This window comes from Spodoptera frugiperda, chromosome 4, assembly GCF_023101765.2.
Source record: "Spodoptera frugiperda isolate SF20-4 chromosome 4, AGI-APGP_CSIRO_Sfru_2.0, whole genome shotgun sequence".
NCBI lineage: Eukaryota > Metazoa > Arthropoda > Insecta > Lepidoptera > Noctuidae > Spodoptera > Spodoptera frugiperda.
In genome coordinates this window covers 7,622,162-7,646,328 of record NC_064215.1, presented here as the reverse complement: position 1 = coordinate 7,646,328, position 24,167 = coordinate 7,622,162, and the positions used below count along the sequence as shown (strand labels likewise).

Sequence of the window (24,167 nt, the reverse complement as noted above, 5' to 3'; positions counted from 1 at the left end):
ATTAGTAAAATGATATCTATTAAATCTAATTAAAGAATGAAACAAAGAAATAAAATCAATTTGATTTATTTATGTAAAAATATAAAAAAGTTAAATAAAGTAAGTTAAAGCATCATCAGATTCGATCGTCATCATATTATAAACACAGTTTTATTTATACATAATTTTGTTTAATAAAAAAATGATTTTGTCTAACTTATAAGTACAAGGAAAAACTACATAAATCTCGCTTCTCATGAGAACTTTGAGAAACGGTGAAGTAACAAAAAGATGAGTAGAACACAGCTGTAATGGTATTGTTATGATGTAACTAACTTATGTCGGCACAGAGTAACACATAATGGACCAAGTTTTTCTATACACACATACAATAGCCAACGGATTACATATTGGTAAAATCCGTAGGTACTTAGATTTCTTAATAAAAAACACATAAAGCAAATAGGTTTTTGTGTGATATTGCCCCATACTTCCGACAATGACTTGTAGTTTATTAAAATTTACTTATTACAAATTGAACAAACACTTGATAATTTAGACTTAATTCCTAAATACAAGGAAAGATCATGAAATAATATTTTTACACCTATGTATCATTTATCTTAAAGATCGATTGACTCTTTAAAATAAGACAAGCTCGTTGACCAAATAGTTGTACCTACCGTACGTAGCAGTACTACTTTGTATCACAGAACAGTTAAGAAACTGAAATTGTGAGTTAGATTTTCTTATACGTGTGTGAGTTGTATGGTGCTTAACTAAGTTATATATTTACTTAAAGATAATAATTATAGATTAAAAGGTGGATATTCACGATTCTTCCTTTCAATACACGAAATTTTATTGCGAGTAATAGCAAACTTGGAGTCAATTACATTGCAATTTTATCCCAGTTTTATTCGTCTATCGATGGTATTTGTTCAAGATCTCTTCAAAGATCTGCATCCTGTCGTCAGCATATTTGGCTCTGATGGACATATCCTTGTCGATGACCATGTAGAATTGTTCGCTGCTGCTGTACGGCGGCCACAGTAGCGGCAGCAAGGGACTTGTGTTCGGAGTTGGATTTCTAGAAAAATACAAATTTCAAATAATAGCGTAGTTTCTGGAATTCTACCCGATGCGTGAAGTTAATACATTATGTAGAAGGCATTCTTAATTAAAATAGTGAAAAAATATTGTAACATAAGAATGGTGAAATGGGCCCAAAGGACCATGCAACTCTAACTATATCTTCAGGGCCCAATACAGATCAATAGGCAAGCTGTTATAAATTATTTATTTATTTATCAGTTAATGTGATATTAAACTACTTCACATTATGTAATAACCTATTCATTAAATGTTATGTTATGTTATGTTAATTAAGTAAGTAAGTAAGTAAGTATATGAATAGGAACTTACGCAGTTTTAGCAAAGTTAGTCCACAACTTGGAGATTCTGTCTCGAACAATAACATCATCCTGTGTCAACATCGGGACAGGCTCGATCTGTATCGTGTAAGCTGTATCATCGCCATGTGCTGCACCGGTCTTATTTACTCCATTCAAAGCTTTAAGCAAGTTGAGGCTACCGTCGTACGTAAACTCGTATAAGTAGAGAGGTACACCATGCTTCACCAATAGTTTCGAACTAGCGATAACACCACTAACGAAGTCAAATTCTCCAAAAAAGTCGATAGCTGGTCTTTCGATGTCATCCCCTGTATAACTATCGTAAACTTGTCGTAATCTTTCATTGTAGTAGGCCGCATCGCTAGCATTTAAAGGATACCTCCAAAAATCAATATAATTTTTAAACGTAGTAACTTCTTTAACATCTTGTGGCTTAGTACCAGCTTCAATGAACCCCTCAGAATCAGTGAATCCTCTCATTACTGGCACTTTAACGAATCTTCCTGATTGCAATAATTCGTATGGGTTTTCTGTCAAAAATGCTTCACCGTTTCCAAAATCTTTTTCAATCGTTGGTCCAAATCCAAAGTAAACTCCTTTTACTTGTGCAGGGTTTGTGGCTTTGTTGGCTGCTAATTTTATGTACTCAGCAGGAACATTCATCAAATGATTATGTATAGCCTGGTAGTCATCTAAGGGTCCTTGATAGTGCAGCTCTTGTGCCAGTTTTAAAGTGTGATTCCTTATATTTTCTGGACTGTCTAATGCCCAGGGATTCAGAGCTGATCCAGATTGCAAGATAGCTTTATGAAACAGACCTCGAGCTAATGGAGAAATCATTAGAAATTCTACGGAGGCCGCACCAGCACTGATGCCGAAAATTGTGACGTCATTCTTGTTACCTCCAAAATGCTCGATATTTTCTTGAACCCATTTCAATGCCATGACTTGGTCCTTGAGTCCCATATTTCCTGAGGCTTCAGGTATATCTAGAGACAGGAATCCGTAGGCGTTGAGTCTATAGTTCATAGTAACGACAACAACGTTTTGCTCGATTAGGTAATCTGGTCCATTTTCAAATTTCGCAAGTCCATTACCGAACACAAAACCTCCACCATGAATGAACACCATTACTGGAAGTAAGGCTAGTAGTCCTGCTGCAGGTACCTTCGGTGTGGAGACGTTCACGTAAAGGCAATCCTCACTGCCTCGATTTTTTTGTTTAAATATGTCGTACTGTATACAGAGATTCGATTCGTTGTAAACTGTGGCATCTCGTTCTCCCAGCCACGGCTCTGGTGGTTGAGGACTCTGGAATAAAAAAAATAATATTTATGTATAACATATTTCTTAACATACAACATAATATCACGTCACATATTTCTTCAACATATTAAAAAGTGGTCTTGTCGTGGTGGCTCGAAGGTTTAAGACGCCTGCTTCTCGTGCTTGCATGGACGTGCGGGATTGAAACCTATCAACGGCAAGTATCAATGTGACTTTTTCCAAGTTATTTGAACTTTCTAAGATTACTTAGACATCACATCATCATCATCGTCATCATTCATAAACGGTGAAGGAAAACATCGTGAGGAAATCTGAGCTTATAAACTCTAATAATTATATATAAGTTTTAAATTGCCAACCCATTATGAGCAAGCGTGGTGATTAATCCGAAATCCTTCTCTGTGTGAGGGGAGGCCTTTGGTCAGCAGTGGTCAGGCTATTGATGATACAATTTAAATCATCAAGGTTTCGCCAGTTATATCACGAATCCGATGTCCGGTGACAGACCATATTAGATTCTAGCGTTAGTTATAAGATGAATGTTGAGCCTACCTTTAATTTAAGAGCAAACACTAACTGTTGTTTCCCCATATTTTTAAGATTGTATGTATCTTAGTTGGTAAGTAATAAATAAATAAGTAAATATAAAACTCTCACCTTAAATCGTAGCGCTCCAACAGGAGGCTTAGCGTATGGGATGTTTAGAAAGTCATCGTATTCGAATCCATTTTGAGTTTTTCTTCTTGCACCAACTAGCACACCTTGTTTCGTTCTCACTCTTGTTGTCATTTCAACTTTGTATTACTTATTATTAAAATTATATTATTCTTTCCTCACCAACGTCTGCAGTCAAAGACGGAAGAGTACTTAGTCTCGTGAGTGATTTAAGTTCCTTATATAAAACTTGTTCAGCTTTACTCAAACTTTGATCTAATTTATTTTCTACACAACTTACACAATACCCTTGAGATATGACTGTGTGATTTTGTCTTTTGTACAGTATGATTGGGACATGTTTTTGGGTTGTTGTAATATGTGGTAAATCGTAGAAAACAGTGGATGATCGTGTAGTACCTAAGTGAGGTACCTACTAACTTTAAACCAACCTCTAGGATTGTTCAAAATGATGCTGTGACGTTTCTTTATATACCTACGGTTCTAATTTGTAGGTATTTTTTTACTTTAAGCTCTTCATCCTATTGTCTTTGTCTCTCATGGGGGTAGGCAGAGACAATAGACCGCCAATTGCTACGATTCGTACATACCTCTATCGCTTCATTAACAGTCAGTCTTTTCATGCTCTTAATTAATTTGAGCTCTTTACTTCGATATTAAATAAACTTAAGTTATAATTTAAGTTAAATATTAAGTACTTCAAAGCTAGTTTGTAAGTTCTATTCTTAAACTAGTAACTATTTAAAGCTATTGGTTATTAAGTTTGAGTAACGCTTTACTATTGTATGTGCAAAAAACACGGAACTCGTATAAAAAATTATGTAGAGTAATGTAGTAAGTTTATTATTGTTATTGTTACATATAAATAAAGACAGCTAACGCCATCTATGTTGGTAAGCTGGGTTTATTAACAAACTGTAGCAAATGAGAGTAGTGTACTCTAGGTTTCATAGGTGGCTCTAGTAGTATTATTGTTTGAACTCTGTGTTCTTGATGATATTATGAATTTACCTGAAATTCTTTTTTCAGTAAAATTATGTTACTAGTAAATAAAATTGTGGTGTATCTTTAGTTAAGTTTTACTATGGTCAAATTGGTAATTATTTTCTTTTGTGTTTCAGCAATAATATTTATATATGACGATTTAAAATATTATGACGTGATTGCCAAAGACTGCTGAAAATGCAGTTTATCTAACAATCTTGCAATCATTAAGTCGTTAAAATACAGAGCATGTTCTTCTTTCCTTCTATGCAAGTATGTACTTGAGTTACCTACCTGCAATGCCTTATAAAGAGAGAATAAATGAATAAATCAAGACGACAATACAGATTTGATTTGTTTATTAAAATTAATATTAATGTTTATTGAACGACATGTTTGATTGACAACGAGTCTCAGCGATTACGCACAGAATTTATATTGAATACTTTAGACGTTAGTGTCGTTTGGGAACGCGTATGAGTCGTGTCCGCAATCATCAAGTACGCACTCGGTCTGCGGCGCCGTGACCGCCGAAGGAATGTGCGCCGGCGCCGGCCAGTCTCGGACACACCTGCGCGCGCACCAATTGTACGCCGCACCACCCACACACGTCTACTATTCCTTGTCCGCACACCGAACAAACTTACTCCACACAAAAGAAGCTGAGCTGCGCTCGCGCATCGCGATTTATGGCCGCCTCCGCACTTGCGCGGTCACATGAAAGCAGACCGGCCCAGCCACCATTGTCCAGCGCGAATACAGCCTGACGGCTCTTGAATACTTAATTGACACTTAATCACGCAACACGTACGATACGGTATGAATTACTGAAGAAACTCGCATTGACCTTAACTTGCCAGAAACAATACCAATTGATGTTTGCCGATGTCTCAGAGTAAATTGTATGCCCAGAATACGGCCATGGGTTTACAGTCTGCTTGATACCTTACCACTAATGTTGACCAGAACTAAATGTTTAATATGAAAACGATAGGCTGAAGTGATCCTTTTTATTAATTATAGGAAAACATCATATGTGTTTTTAAAATAATAACGACGTGTTCTCATAACTTTATTAGAGGTAACAATAAATCACCAGTAGTTGGAATAGTACACAAAGATCTTGTTTACATCGAAGTACTTACTTTTTGTCAGAATAACCAAACTTGATTGGTTTCGAATAATACATATAGACATTTTAGTAAACATAGGTAAACTGTAAACAAATCCCTTCAATTTTCTATTCAATTCATCGGACGATGTTTACAACTCTTTACGTATTTTTCTGTAAAAAAATATAAAAGGCGCCGATATTTTCACACACGTATTAATTGTATTGATATCGACAACAAATAGATAAAATTGGCTCAAAGGAATCCGGGCATGGAGGCTGATTCAATGAATTATAATTCAAATACTTTTTGTCGGTCTGGAAAACCGTAAAAAGATCGTGATCGGGTTCACACGAACAACACAGCATTTCGCAAACTATTCACGTGTGCGTGTAGGGTGTCCCGCCTTGCTTTGTCGAAATTTATAAGATTTTATTGGAATATAATATGGATAGTATTAAACTGTAACTACTTATTATAACAGTGTTTTGCTTGTCATAAAAAGTATTTAGATTGAGAAAGTAATTTCGGATCTTCTACCTAAAGTTTTTAGCAAGTCATGCGACTTTTTACTTAACAAGTATAAGGATAGAAGTAGTACGGACATTCTCACATGGCCCCAGATAACAGTCAACAATTTCTTTATAAAAGTGCATTTCTTTCTACCATAGCTTATAAGATAGAGTATACACAATATGAATTATGAAATTCTTCCTCAATCGTGGTTAATCTACGATAAAAAGTTGCGATAATAGCGCGGATGTTAAAAGCGTACAAAATAACACAACAAACATGGCACAACAGGGAACTCTGTATGGCCTTATATGAACTTAACCATCATGTATTTGCGGATAAGAAAAATGTGAAATCCTTATTACAAGGAGATAAGGTTTAAAGTACAGTGATTTGATTGAGATGAGGATTATGAAGAGGTTTGTGGCAGAGATCGTGGTCGGTTCTCACGACACGGCGACGGAACACAGGTGCGCATCCGGCTATCTCGCCTGCGCGGGATTCGAATCAGTTTAGTGAAGCGTTCTAATTGTAGTGCCGAAACAAAGATCAATGATTCGAGCAAATGTTCGTTGGAAGACTCCGATAACTGGTTTAAAATAATTAGTTTAATGATACGCCTTCTAATGACTCTGTTAGCTAGTTGAGATAAAACGTTAATTGTATGTGTATGTATACTTATCTCATTAACTTTAAAATCCTTTCATAAGTATTTTTTGGAAATGCATGAGGATAGTTGGTATTTTTTCTGAGTCCTAGCATATTTTTTGTTAAATAAAATTACAATTTCGTACCTGTTAACTGCAGTAACTACATTATTATCTACCCTTTATTACAAACTAGCTATTTCCGCGCGGTTTCACCCGCTCTGCTCTGATCTTAGCGCAATGATTTATTGCCAAAAACCTTCCTCAATAAATGAGCCATCCAACACAAAAAAGAATTATTCAATTTGAACCAATAGTTCCGAAGATTAGCGGGAAGATACATTTTGGCGATTCATTTTTATTTATATAGAATCTGTGTGTGATATGACAATTTATTTTGCGTGATCATGTGTAGTCCTTGAAGATTACAAGCTTTATGTAAAAAAAGCTTGTAATGTGATGTGCTATAATATAAAATGTGATCATGATTTGACATAATTTTCGTATTTAATATCGACGTAAACTTTAGCCACGCGCCATCTACCTTGGAGACGACGAACTACTACAACTATTCCAAGTTCGCAAGTGAAGGAGCACTGTTATCGCTGCGGTGTCAGTGAAAAGTCACTTTTGAGGTTAGGTTATTATTGTCGGCAACAATATTGTGCAAACAGTAGTGTTTTATAAGTTGTTGTGTATATTTACTTTTTAAAATCATGGGTGAAACGATTGTGGAAATTGAACAGGGTAAAATAAAGGGGCAGGTGCTAAAGAATTTTGACAACTTCGAGTATTGTAGTTTCAAGGGTATCCCGTATGCGAAGCCGCCTATTGGTGAACTGAGATTTACTGTAAGTATACTACAGTTTATGTTAGATATTACATCTATCTAGCGCATTTTTATTTTCCATTCGATGGTTGAGAGGCTAATTGGTCTAAGAGTTTTTTTTTGCGATATTGAGTTATTGTACAATATTCGATGGAGAAAAATTCGGTGATTCTTAATAGGTATGTACCTATTGAAAATAATATCGCAAAAAATTATGTTGCTTAGATCAATTAGCCTTGTAACCATCGATTGTATGAAATTACTGAACTCAGGTTCAAGTTAGTAATCTTGTTATAAAATGTTCAAGTAATAGGTTCTTACCTAGGATATATGTCCTAGACTTCTTTAAAACTTATTTAAACAAATGAGTTCCACGTCCAAGGCGAAGTGAATGCAAGTATTGAATATAATATTTGCCTTCCATCTACAATAGATACTTAGGTACGTACCTAGGAATGGATCTTGGGTCAATGAAACTAACTTACCTTGGTCCTAAGTTTCAATGAAATCGGTGAATGAAAACTGATCGTTATGTAGAACAACATAACGCTGAGATTACAATGCATTGTCTAACACATCACGCATGTCTCTCATTGGGGTAGTTAGAGACGAATTTGTCGATTCTAGAACTTTTCTGTATCAAATTTAATGTTGTCATGCTTGATTTTAGTGACATGCATTTTTTAAACCTATCTATCTTTGTATTTCGCAGTCGTGTGAAAATGACAACACAATATAGGTACGTTATTATCATTGATAACGTATATTGTCTCGTCATTATTTATAATAATCAATTATTTTATCGTCAATATCAGAGAATTAACTCTTCTTTATACTCATAAACAAAAATATGCATGTCACTTACCATGTTTTAAAAATTGTTCAACTAAGATGACATGTCGTTTAGATATAAGTGAATAAGCAAAATTAGGCTTTGAGAAGTAAACCAATGATTTTTTGTATATCTTATTTATCATATACGTTATAAGAGGTTATTGTTGTTTCTAGGTACCCCAACCACCGGAATCCTGGGAAGGTATCAGAGATGGCACCAAAGACTGTAACATATGCGCACAGTTCGACAGGGAACTACAAGGGGTTAAGGGACATGAAGATTGCTTGTACTTAAATGTCTATACGCCCAAATCTTTCACTGATGGCAATAAGAAATATCCTGTCATGGTCTTCCTTCATGGAGGCGGTTTTCTGTTCGGCAATGGAACGGATGATGCAGCGCATGGCCCCGACTACCTAATCCAAAAAGAAGTCGTCATTGTCAGTATTAACTACCGACTGGGAATACTCGGTTTCCTCTCGTTGGACCGAAAGGAGGCTCCAGGTAACATGGGATTGAGGGATCAAGTGGCAGCACTAAAGTGGATTCAGAAAAATATCTCTCATTTTGGTGGAGACCCCAACAGTGTTACTATCTTTGGTATCAGTGCCGGTGCCTCGAGCGTGGAATTACTCCTCTTGTCGCCTTTGTCTAAAGGTCTATTCCATAAAGCCATTGCCCAGTCTGGGTCTTCTTTATTGCATTGGGCTCATAAAGTAGACATTAAAACACTTGCTTACAAGATACCGGTACTGCAAGGTAAAGTAATCACCGACGACGATCAACTGTTGCAGTACTTAAAAGATATGCCCACGAATGAGCTGGTTAAGGCATCTATGGCCGTTTTGGCAACGGAAAAGACACGAGGAGGCCTTCATTTCGGTTTCGTACCCACTGTCGAAAAACCTGGCGATTGGGAACCATTTTTAAGTACACCACCCTATGAATTATTAGCAAGGGGTGATTTCCATAAAGTTCCATACATGTCTGGATTTTGTTCAAGAGAAGGACTCATAATGGTTTCGCATTTCAAACAGACTTTAGATAAATTTATTCAGGAGAAAGTTTTTGTGGATTATTTACCGTTTGAACTGGATGTCTCGGAAAAAATTGACACAGAATTGAAGCTGAAGAGAAATTATCTGGAAGCTGAGAAAAAGTACCAAGATGAGGACGAATACGCAATAGATTTCTTTTCAGATGTCGACTTCATCGCTGGTATTTACACCGCTGCTAAATTGATTTCCAAAAATAATGCACCCGTCTTTTTCTACGAGTTTGCTTACGATGGAAACTTAAACTATATTAAAAAGTCCTCCAATATTGATAGACTGGGGGCTTGTCACGGCGACGATGGCGGTTATATTGTAAAGAGCGCTAAATTGGATGGACCCATCTCCGATTTAGACGTACTTGTCCGGAACTCTATGAATCAAATGTGGGCAAACTTTGCACGTTACGGGTGAGTTGCTTTGTTTACGAAATGTATCAAGTTAGAAGTTAACTAATGCAAAGTATAAGTTTAAATGCCATTTCAATAGAAATATGAGCGTTGTCTGCCATATACTGGGCACAATTCCTTGCTACTACTGAGAAAATTTCAAAAAACCGAAAAAAGCCCAGTAATACTTTGCCCGACCCGGGAAATCGAACCTTGACCCCTTCTCCGGCAGTCACACTTTTGACCACTCGACCAACGAGGCAGTCATAATTAATATAATTTTTATATGATTTCAGGGATCCAACTCCAAGTGTGGACTCTGTGCTGACGACGAAGTGGGAACCTATTGCTGACACGGGTATGGCCTGCCTCGTGATAGACAAGGAGATGAGAATGAAATACGAAGTCTATCCTCAGAGAATGAAAGTTTACGAAGAACTCTATGAAAAGAAACGCAAAACTTACAATTAAATCAGTAATTATTAAATCATTGTTACCTTCATATTGGAATCAGATTTTAATGTTGTTCTTGAATGAATAAATGATAAATATTTTATACGTATATTCAATATTTGTATAATTATTTTTGGCGATATATCTTGTAGCGATTCTTCATGATGAACTGCACCTAGTGTAGTGGAAATACCTGTGTTATTATGAAATATTTAGACATCAAATGACACGAGAGAGGGACGATACCGATAGCAACAAAAATTATGAAGACGAATATTTACTGAAATCTATATTAAAACTAAAGTAACTGAAGATATTTTCATAGTTATAGAGTTAATTTCTTAGTTTATAAGACAAACATTGCAGTTTCAATTGAAAACATAAATCGCATAGAATATGGTGACTAGTTGCTTAAATGTAATTTAGAGGTATTTCATGATGCAATATCAAATCATTTCCAGTGTCCATTTATTGTGTAATATAGTGGATGTAACTGGAGTCGGGTGCGGGGGCAGTAATGCTCGGTCCAGCATTCATCGCAGCCACAGTGCCGCTCGGAATGCACTAATACCATTATGGACCACGACACCACTCGCTGTGAGTGGGTGGCTATGCTTCGTAATGTTTAGACCCGGGTTCAAAATAAAAAATCTATGGATCTATGCAAAGGCCTTAGAAAAATCTCTAAATATAAGAGAGTTATGTTGTTGTGTTTATTGATTAAAAAAACTTTTCAAATTTATTATTACTAGTGGTCGAAATTCGACCATATACGATTTAATTTACAATACCATTTAACATACGTTCAAGGATAATTTTTATTTAACGAATTGCTATTAGTTTTGTAAAATTCAAATAATACTCGTATATTCCGGCGCATCATGAACAGGAAAAATCTATTCATATGAAACGTGAGAATATCATCGCAATGTCTGTCGATTTGTCAAATACGATCAGACACTATGCATGGTAGTGTGTGTAATGTTTTATTTATTGATTTAATGTACTTTATAAGCATTATTTTTGAAAAATATTAGCGTTCGCAACTTCTCCTGCACATAAACTATAAGTGTACCAAATATGCTCCTACGTCCGCGCAATTTTCATAAAAAGTGGTCCAAAGTTTTTGCATCACGTATTAATATGTAGATGTTTACTCACGTAAGTAACTGTTTGACCGTTCAAATTAATTATGAGTGAATGTTGTGTGGGCAATTCTAAGTGAGAAACTTATTAAAGCTAAATCTATTCTCTTGGTAAAATGCATGAAAACAGTTGGATTCAGTGTTTAACCAGATTTTGCGGCACGACCAAAATCTGATTTATAGTAGGTATCTGGTAACCAGATTTTAATTATAACGCGTATATGTAGCTGCTACTAATATTTTATTGCTTGACCAGACAACCTCGTTTAGAGTAACTATGTCAGTGATTTCTTAAATTAATTATATATTACTCCTTGAGTATCTTTGGTAATGAGAGAGTTATAAATGTTGACCCTCACGCCATTTTTACAACTGCCTGTTCAAAACATGACATATAAAAACAACAAGCAACCTTTAGCAAGGTTTCGGAAGTATTCAACTTCTTACATTGCGCTCGTTTCCGAATTGTCTGTAAACCAGTACCAGTTGCTATTTATAACTTCTGTTTTGTTTTTCCTTATTATGAACTTCATTGGTATTGACTGTTTCATTAGCGTCATTTGCAATAGTAAAAATATGTAGATCTTTAATACTATATAGTAATAATACTGCCTCGTTGGTCGAGTGGTCGTAAATGGGTTAGATTTCCGGGTTGGGCAAAGTATTTTTGGGTTTTATTCGGTTTTTCGAAAATTTCTCAGTAGTAGCACGGAGTCTGGAATTGTGCTCAGTATATGGCATTAGGCTCACCCCTTCTTACAAGGTATTTGTAATACAAATGGTGAAAAGTGCTTGTACATTGTATAGCGGCATTACGTGCCTTAATGTGCACCTCTGCCTACCTCAGGGATAAAAGGCGTGACATAATTAATAATAATACTTCTTCTATAACTTCCAAAACAGTTGTTTTTAGTTTAATATTCAAATCCATAACTCTGACTTCACTATCTTTAACAATTTCTATATCATCATTGGTGTCGAAATTACCTGTAGCGTCTACGCGTTCATGTGTCTACGCGGCTGGGTCACAGACTATAGTAGACTGGCCGTCGGCGCCAGTGAGTCGCGGTGTGAAATACTCAGGTGCATCCGAACCTGCCCACGGATTTTCTACAGCATGCTCTTTTTATGTTCTAAATAGGCCGTTCGTAATTTATTGGTCAGAGTACGAGGACAGCGCAAAGCAAGTCTAGCTGTGTTCTTGTTTTGTTCTGTTCTCTTTGTTTTGTTAACTTTCTTCTTATGGATGGTTTTAATTATTTTGCTGTTAAGGCCTTGTGTTGTCTAAGATCTGTGCTGTACTCGATTGTTCTACATAGATTTCTTATACAATGAAATTTATCCGATTTTACTGTGTCTACGTACTGATTTTAGTACATTTTTATTTTGCATTCCCTTTACTCAAAATTTTTAATTTCGTACACGTGGGTTATCTGAACCATATCTGAACAGACGAAAACATACGTTGTTTCCAAGAAAAAAATCTGCTGACTTTTGTCATGTACAAAATTCTGCAATCCCCATCAACCATTATTTTATTATTATTTACGTAATCCTTGTCGTGTTGTTGATGCTTCATCTCTTACTCCTTTAATTTATTAGTTTTCGTTGATTCTAAATACAACAAAATTGATCACGCTGTATGAGGCCCGTGGTCCCGGTATCCTTTCACAGCGGTGCGGTGCGGTGCGCGTGAGTCGTGATTTGATTCCCACAGAGCGAGACCAACATTAGCCTCTTTTTCTTTTCGGCGTGCGTTCCACTTATTGTTGTCTTTTAAATGTCAATATCATTTGTCTTCAATAAAAAAAGTGAAAATACTTTTTTTTTCTCTATCTGAAGATGTCGATTTTTTATACGAAGTCAGAAATGTGTTTAATATTTTTGTATTATGTTGATAGTATTTATTTATTTCATTGTGGTTACCTGTAAAACCTTAGACCACTCGTTCTGTTGATTGCACTCACGTATTCATGATACCTTACCCAGTAAAAAGCGAGCAAGCGTGGTGATTAAAGCTCAACCCTTCCCCGTGAGAAGAGGCCTTTGGTCAGCAGTGGTCACTTATAGACTGATGATAATGATGATGATAAAAGACAAAAGACCAGCAGTGTCTAAGTCCAAATTATCTGTTTACATCCACACAATGACGTAACGGACACATTGATCCGTCGTCCCAAAGGATCAATATTATCAAGAGGTCCACTTGACCTCAGTTTAAACAACAACATTACATTAACAACGGCTATCGTCACGGAATAGAACTTTTTCGTTATCGTTATCTTTTTTGCTTTACGCGCAAAAACTCGTGTGCAAACGCTAAGCCGTGGGCAAAGCAAGCTGGTTTTTGTGCAAATTTGCACACCGCTAGCGAATCTTTAGAGCTATCGTCATCTTACTTATGATATAAATATGTGTAGGTAAGTTGAGTTATAGATATGTATGGATAAAAAACGTCTCGTGTTTTATTTTAGTAGATCTGTTGCCCGGAACTTCAGGGGAATTCCATCAAATGGAATATTATTTGGCTTTGCATGATTTTTAGTAGGCTCGCTCACTATTAAAAGAGTCTCATAATAATACCTAATGTGTATTACATACTATCATAAGATTAAGACTGGATATTTACCATGTTTATTTATGTCTATGAGTGTCTATGAGTACCCGTCTTAAGTTCTAAAGATACCTAGTGTTAGTGACCATGTCAGTTTAAAAACGTGTATTACATAGTGAAATGCACTTTAAATGTTATCTGGATCATTAAAAACATCCAGATTTGTTCTGCTTATTTGAACGACATAAATTACGTGTCATATATTTTTAAAGTTTGCATTCTCCACCAAAAGAAGTGAGGTTTCAGTTCAGAAACAAAAAAAAAAGATTCTTACATTTTGCACACGAATTTCCACTATCTACAAAATAATCAGAAACCTCCATAGTAAGAATGAGTTCATTCCATGGATAAAACAAATCAAATCTTATCAGAGGAACGATAAAGTTCAGATATGATTCTCGTTGTAACGATAAAATGAGAAAATGCTTTAATTAAAAAACGTGTGCAAAAATAAGTAAGTAATCAACTCGGACCACATACCTACGGCCCATTTGGGACGAGTTGGGGAAATTAAAAATAAATTAAGTTTTTAGTGGTCAACTCGTCCCACTTTTTTTGTATGGATCTTTAAACTTTATCAATGTTCGGTACAGTTAGCAACACAAGATAAAACTGATAACTGATAAGTGTCACAAAATGTGATACCGACCACTCCTACCGCTGGAGTGGAGGACGACAGGGTTGAACAAGTAAGTACTCAGTGCAATGAACGACTGAGGAGTGCTTTGGAGGATGCAATTTGTGAGTATAGATTTGCTCCTTTAAAACCAAAACTGCCACGTTTGCCCATGTGTGGAAGAAATAGGGCGCTGGTAAGCGCCCTGGATTCGCTACTTAAAACATATTTTGAAAGTAGCGAAAACCTCTATGATACACACTCGATCCTGTACTGTGGGGCGGTAGCAGCTTGTCGAGTGGCTAACGTCAGATTCTCGAATCTTGACGCAGCAGTCCGACCAAAACCAGCAGTACCAGCCTGGCAGTGCAGGATTGAGCGTCGTATCAGTGAGGCCAGGGTGCTTATCGGCAAACTATCCTGCTTCAGGGAGGGCAATACTCGTCCTAGAGTGATGCGCTTTGTAAGACGTGCATTTGTGGGTACTGAAACCAGTCCTCATGAATACATGTCACGTGTTACAGAGCGGATCGACTTCCTGAAGCAGAAAGTCTACGCATGGGCAAATCGTATCAGGCGGTACGAAAAACGAGTTGAGCGATATACTCAGAATCGCATGTTCCAAAGAGATCAGAGATGGGTATATAGAAATTGGGAACGATCCAACCAAGATGTGACTGATGGGCGGCGACCGGATGATGAAGCCACTAACACATTTTGGCGCAACATCTGGTCGGTGCCTGTTAGCCACACAGAGGATGACTGGATCTGTGATGTTGAGCGAAGGTGTGAAACTGTGCCAGAGATGGAGGAGGTGATAATCACCTCCTCTGATGTGAGCAGTGCAGCCTGTTCGGTCCCAAATTGGAAATCACCGGGGCCAGACGGGCTGCACAACTTCTGGCTCAAATGGTTCACCAGTTCACACGCTCGCTTAGCATCGCAGTTCCAGGCAGCTTTAGAAGCTGGATCGTTGCCCCAATTTCTAACAACAGGCGTTACCCATCTGCTCCATAAATCAGGTAGTTCCACTGAACCCAAAAATTATAGACCAATTACATGTTTACCAACGGTCTATAAACTTCTTACATCTATTTTGAGAACAAAAATAACAAAACATATTGAAAAACATTCCATTATATTATATCTCAAAATGGATGTAGGAAGGGGCTCGTGGAACTAAGGAGCTACTCCTCATTGATATGGTTGTAAGCCAACAGGTTCGTCGGTCCCGAAAGAATTTGTCTACATGCTGGATAGATTATAAAAAGGCATATGACTCTGTGCCACATACATGGCTCATGAGGGTGCTGGAGTTGTATAAAATAGATGCAACTCTACGCGCCTTCTTGCAGTCATGTATGAGGTAATGGAGTAATGTGCTTTGCTAACCGGGATGTAGACAAATCCAAGGGAGTGAAGAACCTGTAAGGATAGTGCGAGGAATATTCCAGGGTGACAGTCTGAGCCCACTATGGTTCTGCATGGCGTTGAATCCTCTCAGTACTTTATTGGAGGTTTCAGGGCTAGGCTATCCTTTGCGGAGAAGGGGTCTGCTCCAAATAACAAACAACTGATGGAACTACTGAAAATAACTGAAAAATTTAGTAGTTCCATCAGAATGGAAATTGGAGTAGATAAATGTGCTGTCATGCATGTGAAGCGAGGAGGGATTGTGGAATCTGAGGGTTTAGAACTCTCAGATTTCACAAAACTAAGAGCGCTCTCCGCAAATGATACTTACAAGTACCTGGGTATGTCAGAGGGATTAGGCATTAATGGACCGGACATGAAACAATCGTTACGGGAACGCTTCTTTGGCCGCCTGAATAAAGTGCTGAAAAGTTCATTATCAGGCGGAAACAAGGTGCGAGCCTATAACGGTTGGGTCATGCCGGTTCTGATGTATTCTTTTGGTATACTCAAGTGGACTCAGACTGAACTTGACACCCTGGATAGGCGAGTCCGAACACTGCTGACTGCAAATCGTATGCATCACCCTCGTTCATCGATCATGAGGTTGTACATCCCGCGGAAGTGAGGGGGTCGAGGCTTATTAAATGCTAAGACCCTTCATAACCGTGAGGTGTGCAACTTCAGGGAATATTTCCTGAAAGTAAACGAGGGTATGCATCGAGAAGTAGCAGCAGTGGACAATGGATTCACTCCACTATCTTTAGCAAAAGAGAACTGGCGCAAACCTGTGGTATTAAGCATCAATGACCGCAAGGAGGTATGGCATCGCAAGGAGCTCCACGGACGCTTCTTCCGGGCCCTTCATGGACCCAGTGTAGATTTTCTGGCGTCCGTATCTTGGATACGATTCAGTAATCTCTTTGGAGAAACTGAAGGATTTGTCTGTGCAATTATGGACGAAGTTATCCTTACGAATAACTACCGGAAATATATTATTAAGGATGGGACCGTTGACATATGTCGGGCATGTCATAGTCCTGGTGAATTCATAAGACATATAATTTCTGGTTGTGGTCGTTTGGCTAATGGTGAATATTTGCATAGACATAATCAGGTGGCCAAGATTATCCACCAGCAACTTGCTTTGCACTACCAAGTTGTTGAGTTCGAGGTTCCATACTACAAGTATGCGCCCGATCCAGTTCTTGAAAACGGGATCGGGAAATCGGGATCACGTTGTACTGGGATCGATCTATCATCACTGACAGGACTATTGTAGCCAATAAACCTGATATAGTGGTGATAGACCGACAAGCGCGCCGCACGATGATAATCGATATCACCATCCCTCATGACGAGAACCTCGTGAAAGCTGAAAAAGATAAACAAATAAAATATCTTGACTTGGCTCACGAGGTTGTCGACATGTGGAATGTGGATTCGGCTATTGTTGTGCCGATAGTCGTGTCGGCCAACGGATTAATACCCAACAGCCTCGACAACCACCTTAGGAGGCTGAGGTTGGGCGGATGGATCAAGGGCCTGATGCAGAAGGCAGTACTCCTCGAAACGGCACGTATTGTGAGGAGGTTTCTGTCTCTGGAGCCCTAACCACCGGTGGCTTGGACCATGCTCCCGCTACTGGTCGGCTCCTATTTTTATATTTTTAAATATTATTTTATTTTGTATGTATAGTATTTAAAAATGTAAATTTAGAGAATTTTAAATAAATATAAAGTGTTACAAACTGATAAAGAATTATGATTGGTTGGAAGTCTGATAATGTGTCTGTAATGCCTTTAAGGTTAAATTTACTTAGAACTAGTTTAACGTAAACATAACGTCATGCCCATTAATCCTCAAAGGGGTGGGCCTATTTACCTATATAATAAATGCATATTGTAATTATAATTTCGTGTTTGAACGTTTGTGATTAGATCAAAGAGTATAATAAGTATAGGATTAGAATCAGATGTAATGAAACGTCATTGGCATGCGTGCGTCAGTTACTGGCCCGTCAGGCAGTTGTCCCACCAACGGCGAGAAAACGACTAACTATCGGCTATTTACTCGCTCAAGAAACGTACAATAGATATACTTTCCGTGTAAACAAAAGAGATGCATATACAAATAGTCGATCGCTGACTGTTCACACTGCCGGCGAGTGCTCGCTTCACTTGTTTGTTTTTGTTTTCACTCGTTTTCACTCGTTTCTAGTTCTAGCTCTACTCGTTACTCGTTCATCGTTGCCAGTGGGACAACTGCGTACAGACAACACTTAGCATGACAACAAAATCGTACCGTCTACCGTAACTCCATCTAGGTAAATCCCCTTACCGTTAATAAATGCTGTCAAAATGAACATTTTCTTTGGCCACGCAGTTCAAAATTATTTTAATATTTATTCTTAAAATAATATTTTTTTTTAAAATAGTAAAAAAATATTAAACACATTAATCCAGTACTGTATTACAATTTTTACAAAATATTTTTGTTTTTCCTTTATTTTCGTAAAAATAGTACCTATGCATACTATTTGGTAATAATTAAATACTTTAATACTGGTATGTAACTAAATACTTTTTGCTTAATGACAATTAATGAAAAAAAAACTCTATTTCCCTATGGAAATAGAGTTTTTTGTTTTTGTTTTTGTTTCTTATTATACCCTTTGGTCAGTTATGTCAAAAAGTCATTCTTTGACATTCGCTTTGTTCTGTTTACATTGTTGTTTGTTTCGTTATGGCCTAAATTAAAAGTGGTATTACTAAAGTTGATATTGGCGTTGACATTCTTTTCTTTCATAGCTAAACACCCTAGGATAGCATTGTAATAATATAAAGCACTTAATTTAATTATTTCTACCATTATAACTGTAATTAACCTTAACTAGTACCTAACCTAAGTGTAATATATTGCTCTTAGATTTAGATAAAAATCGCAAGTTCTAAAGGCTTTTTAAACATGTTTTTAGTTATTACTAATAGAGTAGCAACAGGATGCTACATTTGGCATGCCTGTAATTATTAATTTTTTTGTCAAAGCGTAATAATCCGTTGACTGAAACATCTAGAAAAAAACCTCATGTGTAATATGTTTGGAAGACCGTGATGAAGACTGAATACAGTGTGTCAGCTGCCAGGGGTGGGCTCAGGAAGAGGAAGAAGGTGCTGACATACCAGAATGTGGAGAAACATACATATTTGACCGATACACGAAGTTTTAATGATGAATATTGAAATATTAATCTGACCCCTACTAGAGGCCAATGACTGTGTTGGCCAATTCTGTTTTTCGTTAGCAAAACTTTTTTAGATTTTTTTTTAGGTATTTTTAAGTTAAGTAAGTAAATAATATGTAAGTAATCATAATAATTTACTTTGAACATATATAACTTAAATCGTTATAAATGATTAATTAGGAAATTAATATTGATTTAATAATTTGTTGACTTATCCATAAATTAATACAGTTACGATTCTCAAAGCAGTTTTCATTTTATTTTCTAAAAACCTTAAGTGCACTAGGGGACTTTCCCCTACAGGTAGGTATATTATTTTGTGTTATCGTTTCTTCGATACTGCTGTTTATAATTTCTAAGGTATGTGATTAGGATAACCCCTAATCATCAACAAAATTCATATCTTTAGCCATTGCACTTATCGATTCACGGCTGTATCATGTAAAGAATCACTTTGCAATTAGTAATCACATAATATTAATAGCGTACATTCTTTAATTTCATAGTTATTTATTGAAAGTATTGAATTACTTAAAGTCGTGTTTCAAGTTTTAATTACACCTGTGGTACTAGTTGTCCTTGAAGTGATTGGCCGCCGCACCGAAATCCGTCTGAAATCGTACGTAAGTTAGTCATCAGAAGCCATATCGTCAGTAGTATCTCAATCCAGGATAGGATAGAGTTGCTCGGCGCCCGAGCAGATCCAGACCGACTCGTGTGTATGGCGCGTAGCGTTCCTTTCCCCCCTCCAAAAGGGTGGTTCGGCTGCTAGCCGCTAGAAATAAGAAAGAGAAAGAGCTAGTCTTTTTCTTTCTTATTTCATTTTTTAACCGACTTCAAAAAAAAAGAGGAGGTTCTCAATTCTACCGTATTTTTTTTTATGTTTGTTAATCGATATCTCCGGCAGTTATAGACCGATTTGAGAAATTCTTTTTGTGTTTGAAAGAGTATGATGTCAGTGTGGTCCGATATAATTTTTTTAAAGTCTGACCATAAATGTGGAAGATAATCCAGGGAACTCCTCAAAAATGAACAGAATGTGCTCTGCGTTTAAGTTTAAGTGATGTATATTAGCTTATCTTTCTGAGTAACCATACAATTCAGGACAGATAGTAGCATATCTGGTATAGAATGATGGTTAGCTTGATGTGCTGTCTGATTTACATGTGTATGTAGGTACCTAATCTATTTGTGTTTGACAAATGCATATCTCTGGCAGTTATAGTCCGATTTGAGAAATTATTTTTGTGTTTGAAAGAGTACGATGGCAGTGTGGTTCCATTAATTGTTTTTAAAGTCTGACCATAAATGTGGAAGATAATCCAGGGAACTCCTTAAAAATGAGCAGAATGAGCTCTGCGTTTACGTTGAAGTGATGCATACTAGCTTATCTTTCTCAGTAGCCATAAAATTCAGGACAGATAGTAGCATATCTGGTATAGAATGATGGGTAGCTTGATGTGCTGTCTGAGTTACATGACTGTATACCTATGTGGGTATCTAATCTGTTTGTGTGTTTGACAACTGACTATGTATGTAGCTTATGAACAGGTTACTGTTAGCTGTCGGCTCAGCAGATCATAAGTAAGGGTATCAGGTTAATATACATTTGAAAATAATGTAATTATGCGTCAATATGGATAGATATTAATATTATTCATTTATACGGCGCTGTCTCATATGAGCAGCGCGTTTAATAGGTCGACCCATACTCAAATAAGTTATTCACTAAAAATCAAGAAATAAAAAACAACAAAAAAAATTTTAACAAAAAAAAACCGCCTTCAAAAAATAAATATTCCAAAACAAATTAATATGCACTAAAAAGTAAAAGAAATAATTGCGTATTTTTCAACAACTTAATAGATCAACTAACTTTACTAACTCATCACACACATTATAATGTAAGTAGGTACAATTATTGTTATTTTTGGAGTCGGTGTCAGCCTAGGAAACGCCAACAACTAGCACGGCACGGGCACGGCACGGGCGGAGTGGTGGTTAAGTACCTACTTACAACTGGTATAAAACTGTAATGTTTTGTTGTGATAATAGGTAAATAACAAACCTATCGTCGTTTCCTAGTGTTGTTTAATGTCAAAAGCATTTCTGTGATTTCCACTTTTACATTGAACATCTACAAAAGAAGTTATTCAAATATTTTTAATTGGAGGTTATGTTTACATTCTGGTAATATGAATCGTACTTTACCTCAGAAAGTGAAGTCCATTGCCGTAACAATGAACGGACATCGTCAGATTCAACTAAATGCCGTTGCATTCGGAACACATTTATACCACAATTAATACAACGTAACTGTTGAGACATTGTCACAATTCACGTCCCGCGGTGAACGGAAGAAAACAATCGTGCATAGACAACAATATAAAGGTTAAAGCTACACAGAAATAATGTATGACGGAAATGTTCTCCTTAAAATTGTTTAAAAAATATTCCACGACAGCAAATGTATATCTCTTATGGTTGACTCACAATAACACGTAGGTATAACTCCCGATAGCTTAGCAGTTCGGAGCTTTCTGATAATATTTGTCTACTCTTACGTTTATAACACATTCATTCATTCATTCATATTAGAATAAATCTGTAGAAGGGTCAATTCTGTACATTGAAAATATTGAAAGAATAAATAGCAGGGGGTGTTACTGGATCGATACCAAACCCAAATATGTGATTCTTTTTGTCTGTCTGTATGTTCAGGCGTCACGTGAAAATTAACGGTGCGATTTCGATGAAAATTATACCTTACTATCCTGGGCATAAAATAGAACACTTTTTATCCTTGAAAAATACGTAGTTAAAAATCTTTATTTTTTAGTTTTATTCTACAGAACGCGAGCTCAACAGCAGTAGCTCAATAGAGGGATCTCCTTAATTATTATGGGCTTCGCCGTATTTGGGTCCAATCAATAGATATTTATAAGATGTCATTGTCAGAGTTACTCAAAATGGAGAAATAAAACTTCCACGCGAGACCGACATCCGCGCGGACGGAGTCGCGGGCGGAAGCTTAAAAAATAAAAATTCAAGTTAACTGTAAATATTTTTTCATGGATTTCTCTTTTTAGCTCTATACTGCTGTCAACCTCTTTGCATTAGTACTTTATGTTAATATCATGATACCGAATATGCAACAGAACGGAGCTAGAACTTGAATGATATTTAAAAGGATAATAAATAATACAGTTTACATATTTACGATTTCAGATAATTTAAGTGATGGCAGCCCGCTGCGTTGTTTAGCCGTTCAGAGTATCGTTGGAGGCCGAGTAATCGAGTGTAGCATGTTTGCTTGTGCCGATTCATCCTTGTCTTTGGGATCGAGGTAATGTATATAATGCAGTTCCCAAGAGCCACTCATGAAACTGTGTACACTTTTTTATATATATGTACTAGCTTTTGCCCGCGACTTCGTCCGCGTGGTTGTGTCAGTGGTTGGTGGTCAAAGTGCTGCCGCATGTCATGTAAAATGTAAATTTCTTGAGAATATGATACTGTTAGCAATTTTGAAGACATGTATTCCATAGAAACCACGACCGCTGATTCATTATTTTATAATCATGATGAAAAGTAGCCAAGGTTATCTATATTACTAACCTTTAATTTCCTATATAATAAAAAGTAGCCTATGTCTTTCGTTCCCCATTAAGTGTGTTACAGCTTTAAAAATGACGAATTTCAATGTGACCATTCATCTCCCATTTTTAACCCCTCTCCCCTATTTTTTTGCAACTAAAAGTATCCTATGTCCTTTCTCAAGTTCCAAACTATGTCTGTACCAAATTTCACACAAATCGGTTCAGTAGTTTAGGCGTGAAGAAAAGACAGATAGACAGACAGACAGAGTTACTTTCGCATTTATAATATTAGTTTGGATTTGGTTTTGGATATGTTGCTGTAAAAGCGCGAACTGCGGTAAATTCTAATATTTTTCAGTAAGACCTAAGATTTACCAACCCTTATTAGTTAAATGCCGAACAATTATGTGATTTGAACTTTTACCACCATTAAATTGGGAAATCATAGGATTTACATCAAAGGCGCTGAAAAAAAATATGGAGTAAAGTGCTGGGCCCGTCTCGTACTCATAGCTAGCTGGTAACACCCGCTAGCTGCACCGTCACCGCTGGCGTTATTGTGATGATTGTTTCGTTACGGAGATTATTACGACTCCATACATTTTTGGGCCTTTTCTGAAAGTGCCGCCCAACGGAAAAAAGTGGGACGTATTGATAGAACTACATTTGGAGCAATAGTTAATAAGGCACTAAAGTTGTAGGATCCAAGATGTAGAAGCTATACAAGTTTGAAGATTCATCATTTTCATACATTTATTGCTTTCTAAAGGTGCTAGGAAACGCAAAATAATGATCGATATTGCTAGAATAAAGTATCTGAGGCAATTGTGATTGTAATGCGAAAAATATTATTTTGCAGGAACAGCTCAAGTCGCTCTATTACCTGAGAGAAATGGGAGGGAATGCCAGAACGTTACTGACTGAAAACCACCTCGTTCCAACTCCTGCTCCGTGCTGGGGCCTCGGTACCTATTTGACGATCTACCTTCATCCTCGGACAATTTCAGTCTTCTAGTCATCATTTAATGTTACGATTTCATCTTCCGGGTCTAATACTGGTAAACACATTGTGCCTCTCATGTCGTGCAAAAGCAAACCCATATGCCACACGATAGTCATGGTGTCTGACCAACGGCCTATGATCAGACACCATGACTATCGTTTAACATTTTTGTCATACATTATTTCTGTGTAGCTTTAACCATTAAGGCTGCATACGCGACGGAAGCTTAAAAAATGAAGTAAGTTCTCCTGTTTTTCCAACATTTCCCTTCACTGCTCGGCTCCTATTGATCGTAGCGTGATGAAAAGTATCCTATTTTATGCCCAGGTTAACAAAAATTTTTTTAATCACATATTTGGGTTT

The 24,167-nt window shown here is 36.9% G+C and overlaps 3 protein-coding genes and 1 long non-coding RNA gene across 5 annotated transcripts; 3 read left to right on the top strand and 1 right to left on the bottom strand.

Moving 5' to 3' along the window:
* Positions 1–50: 50 nt before the first annotated feature.
* LOC118272377 (juvenile hormone esterase-like) lies at positions 51–21,884 on the bottom strand. 2 transcript variants are annotated; one of them, XM_050693308.1, is made up of 4 exons: positions 21,414–21,884; positions 3,339–3,524; positions 1,405–2,705; positions 51–1,069 (listed from the first exon to the last, which is right to left on the bottom strand). In XM_050693308.1, exons 2-4 carry the CDS (start codon positions 3,468–3,470, stop codon positions 904–906), a joined length of 1,599 nt encoding a protein of 532 aa, XP_050549265.1. In that variant the 5' UTR covers positions 3,471–3,524; positions 21,414–21,884; the 3' UTR covers positions 51–903. The 2 variants fall into 2 exon arrangements, with proteins under 2 accessions (XP_050549265.1, XP_050549264.1); XM_050693307.1 differs by lacking the exon at positions 21,414–21,884 and adding an exon at positions 7,763–8,050.
* LOC118272376 (juvenile hormone esterase) lies at positions 7,151–10,286 on the top strand. Its single transcript, XM_035588825.2, has 3 exons — positions 7,151–7,463; positions 8,450–9,738; positions 10,014–10,286. The coding sequence occupies exons 1-3, from the start codon at positions 7,329–7,331 to the stop codon at positions 10,186–10,188; spliced, it is 1,599 nt and encodes a 532-aa protein (XP_035444718.2). The 5' UTR covers positions 7,151–7,328; the 3' UTR covers positions 10,189–10,286.
* Positions 14,718–15,923, top strand: LOC126910673 (uncharacterized). Its single transcript, XM_050693555.1, has 2 exons — positions 14,718–15,567; positions 15,901–15,923. Exons 1-2 carry the CDS (start codon positions 14,718–14,720, stop codon positions 15,921–15,923), a joined length of 873 nt encoding a protein of 290 aa, XP_050549512.1.
* LOC126910647 (uncharacterized) lies at positions 19,485–24,167 on the top strand. The gene is made up of 3 exons (XR_007705282.1): positions 19,485–19,825; positions 22,431–22,548; positions 23,661–24,167. It is a non-coding gene; the product is annotated as an uncharacterized LOC126910647 (long non-coding RNA).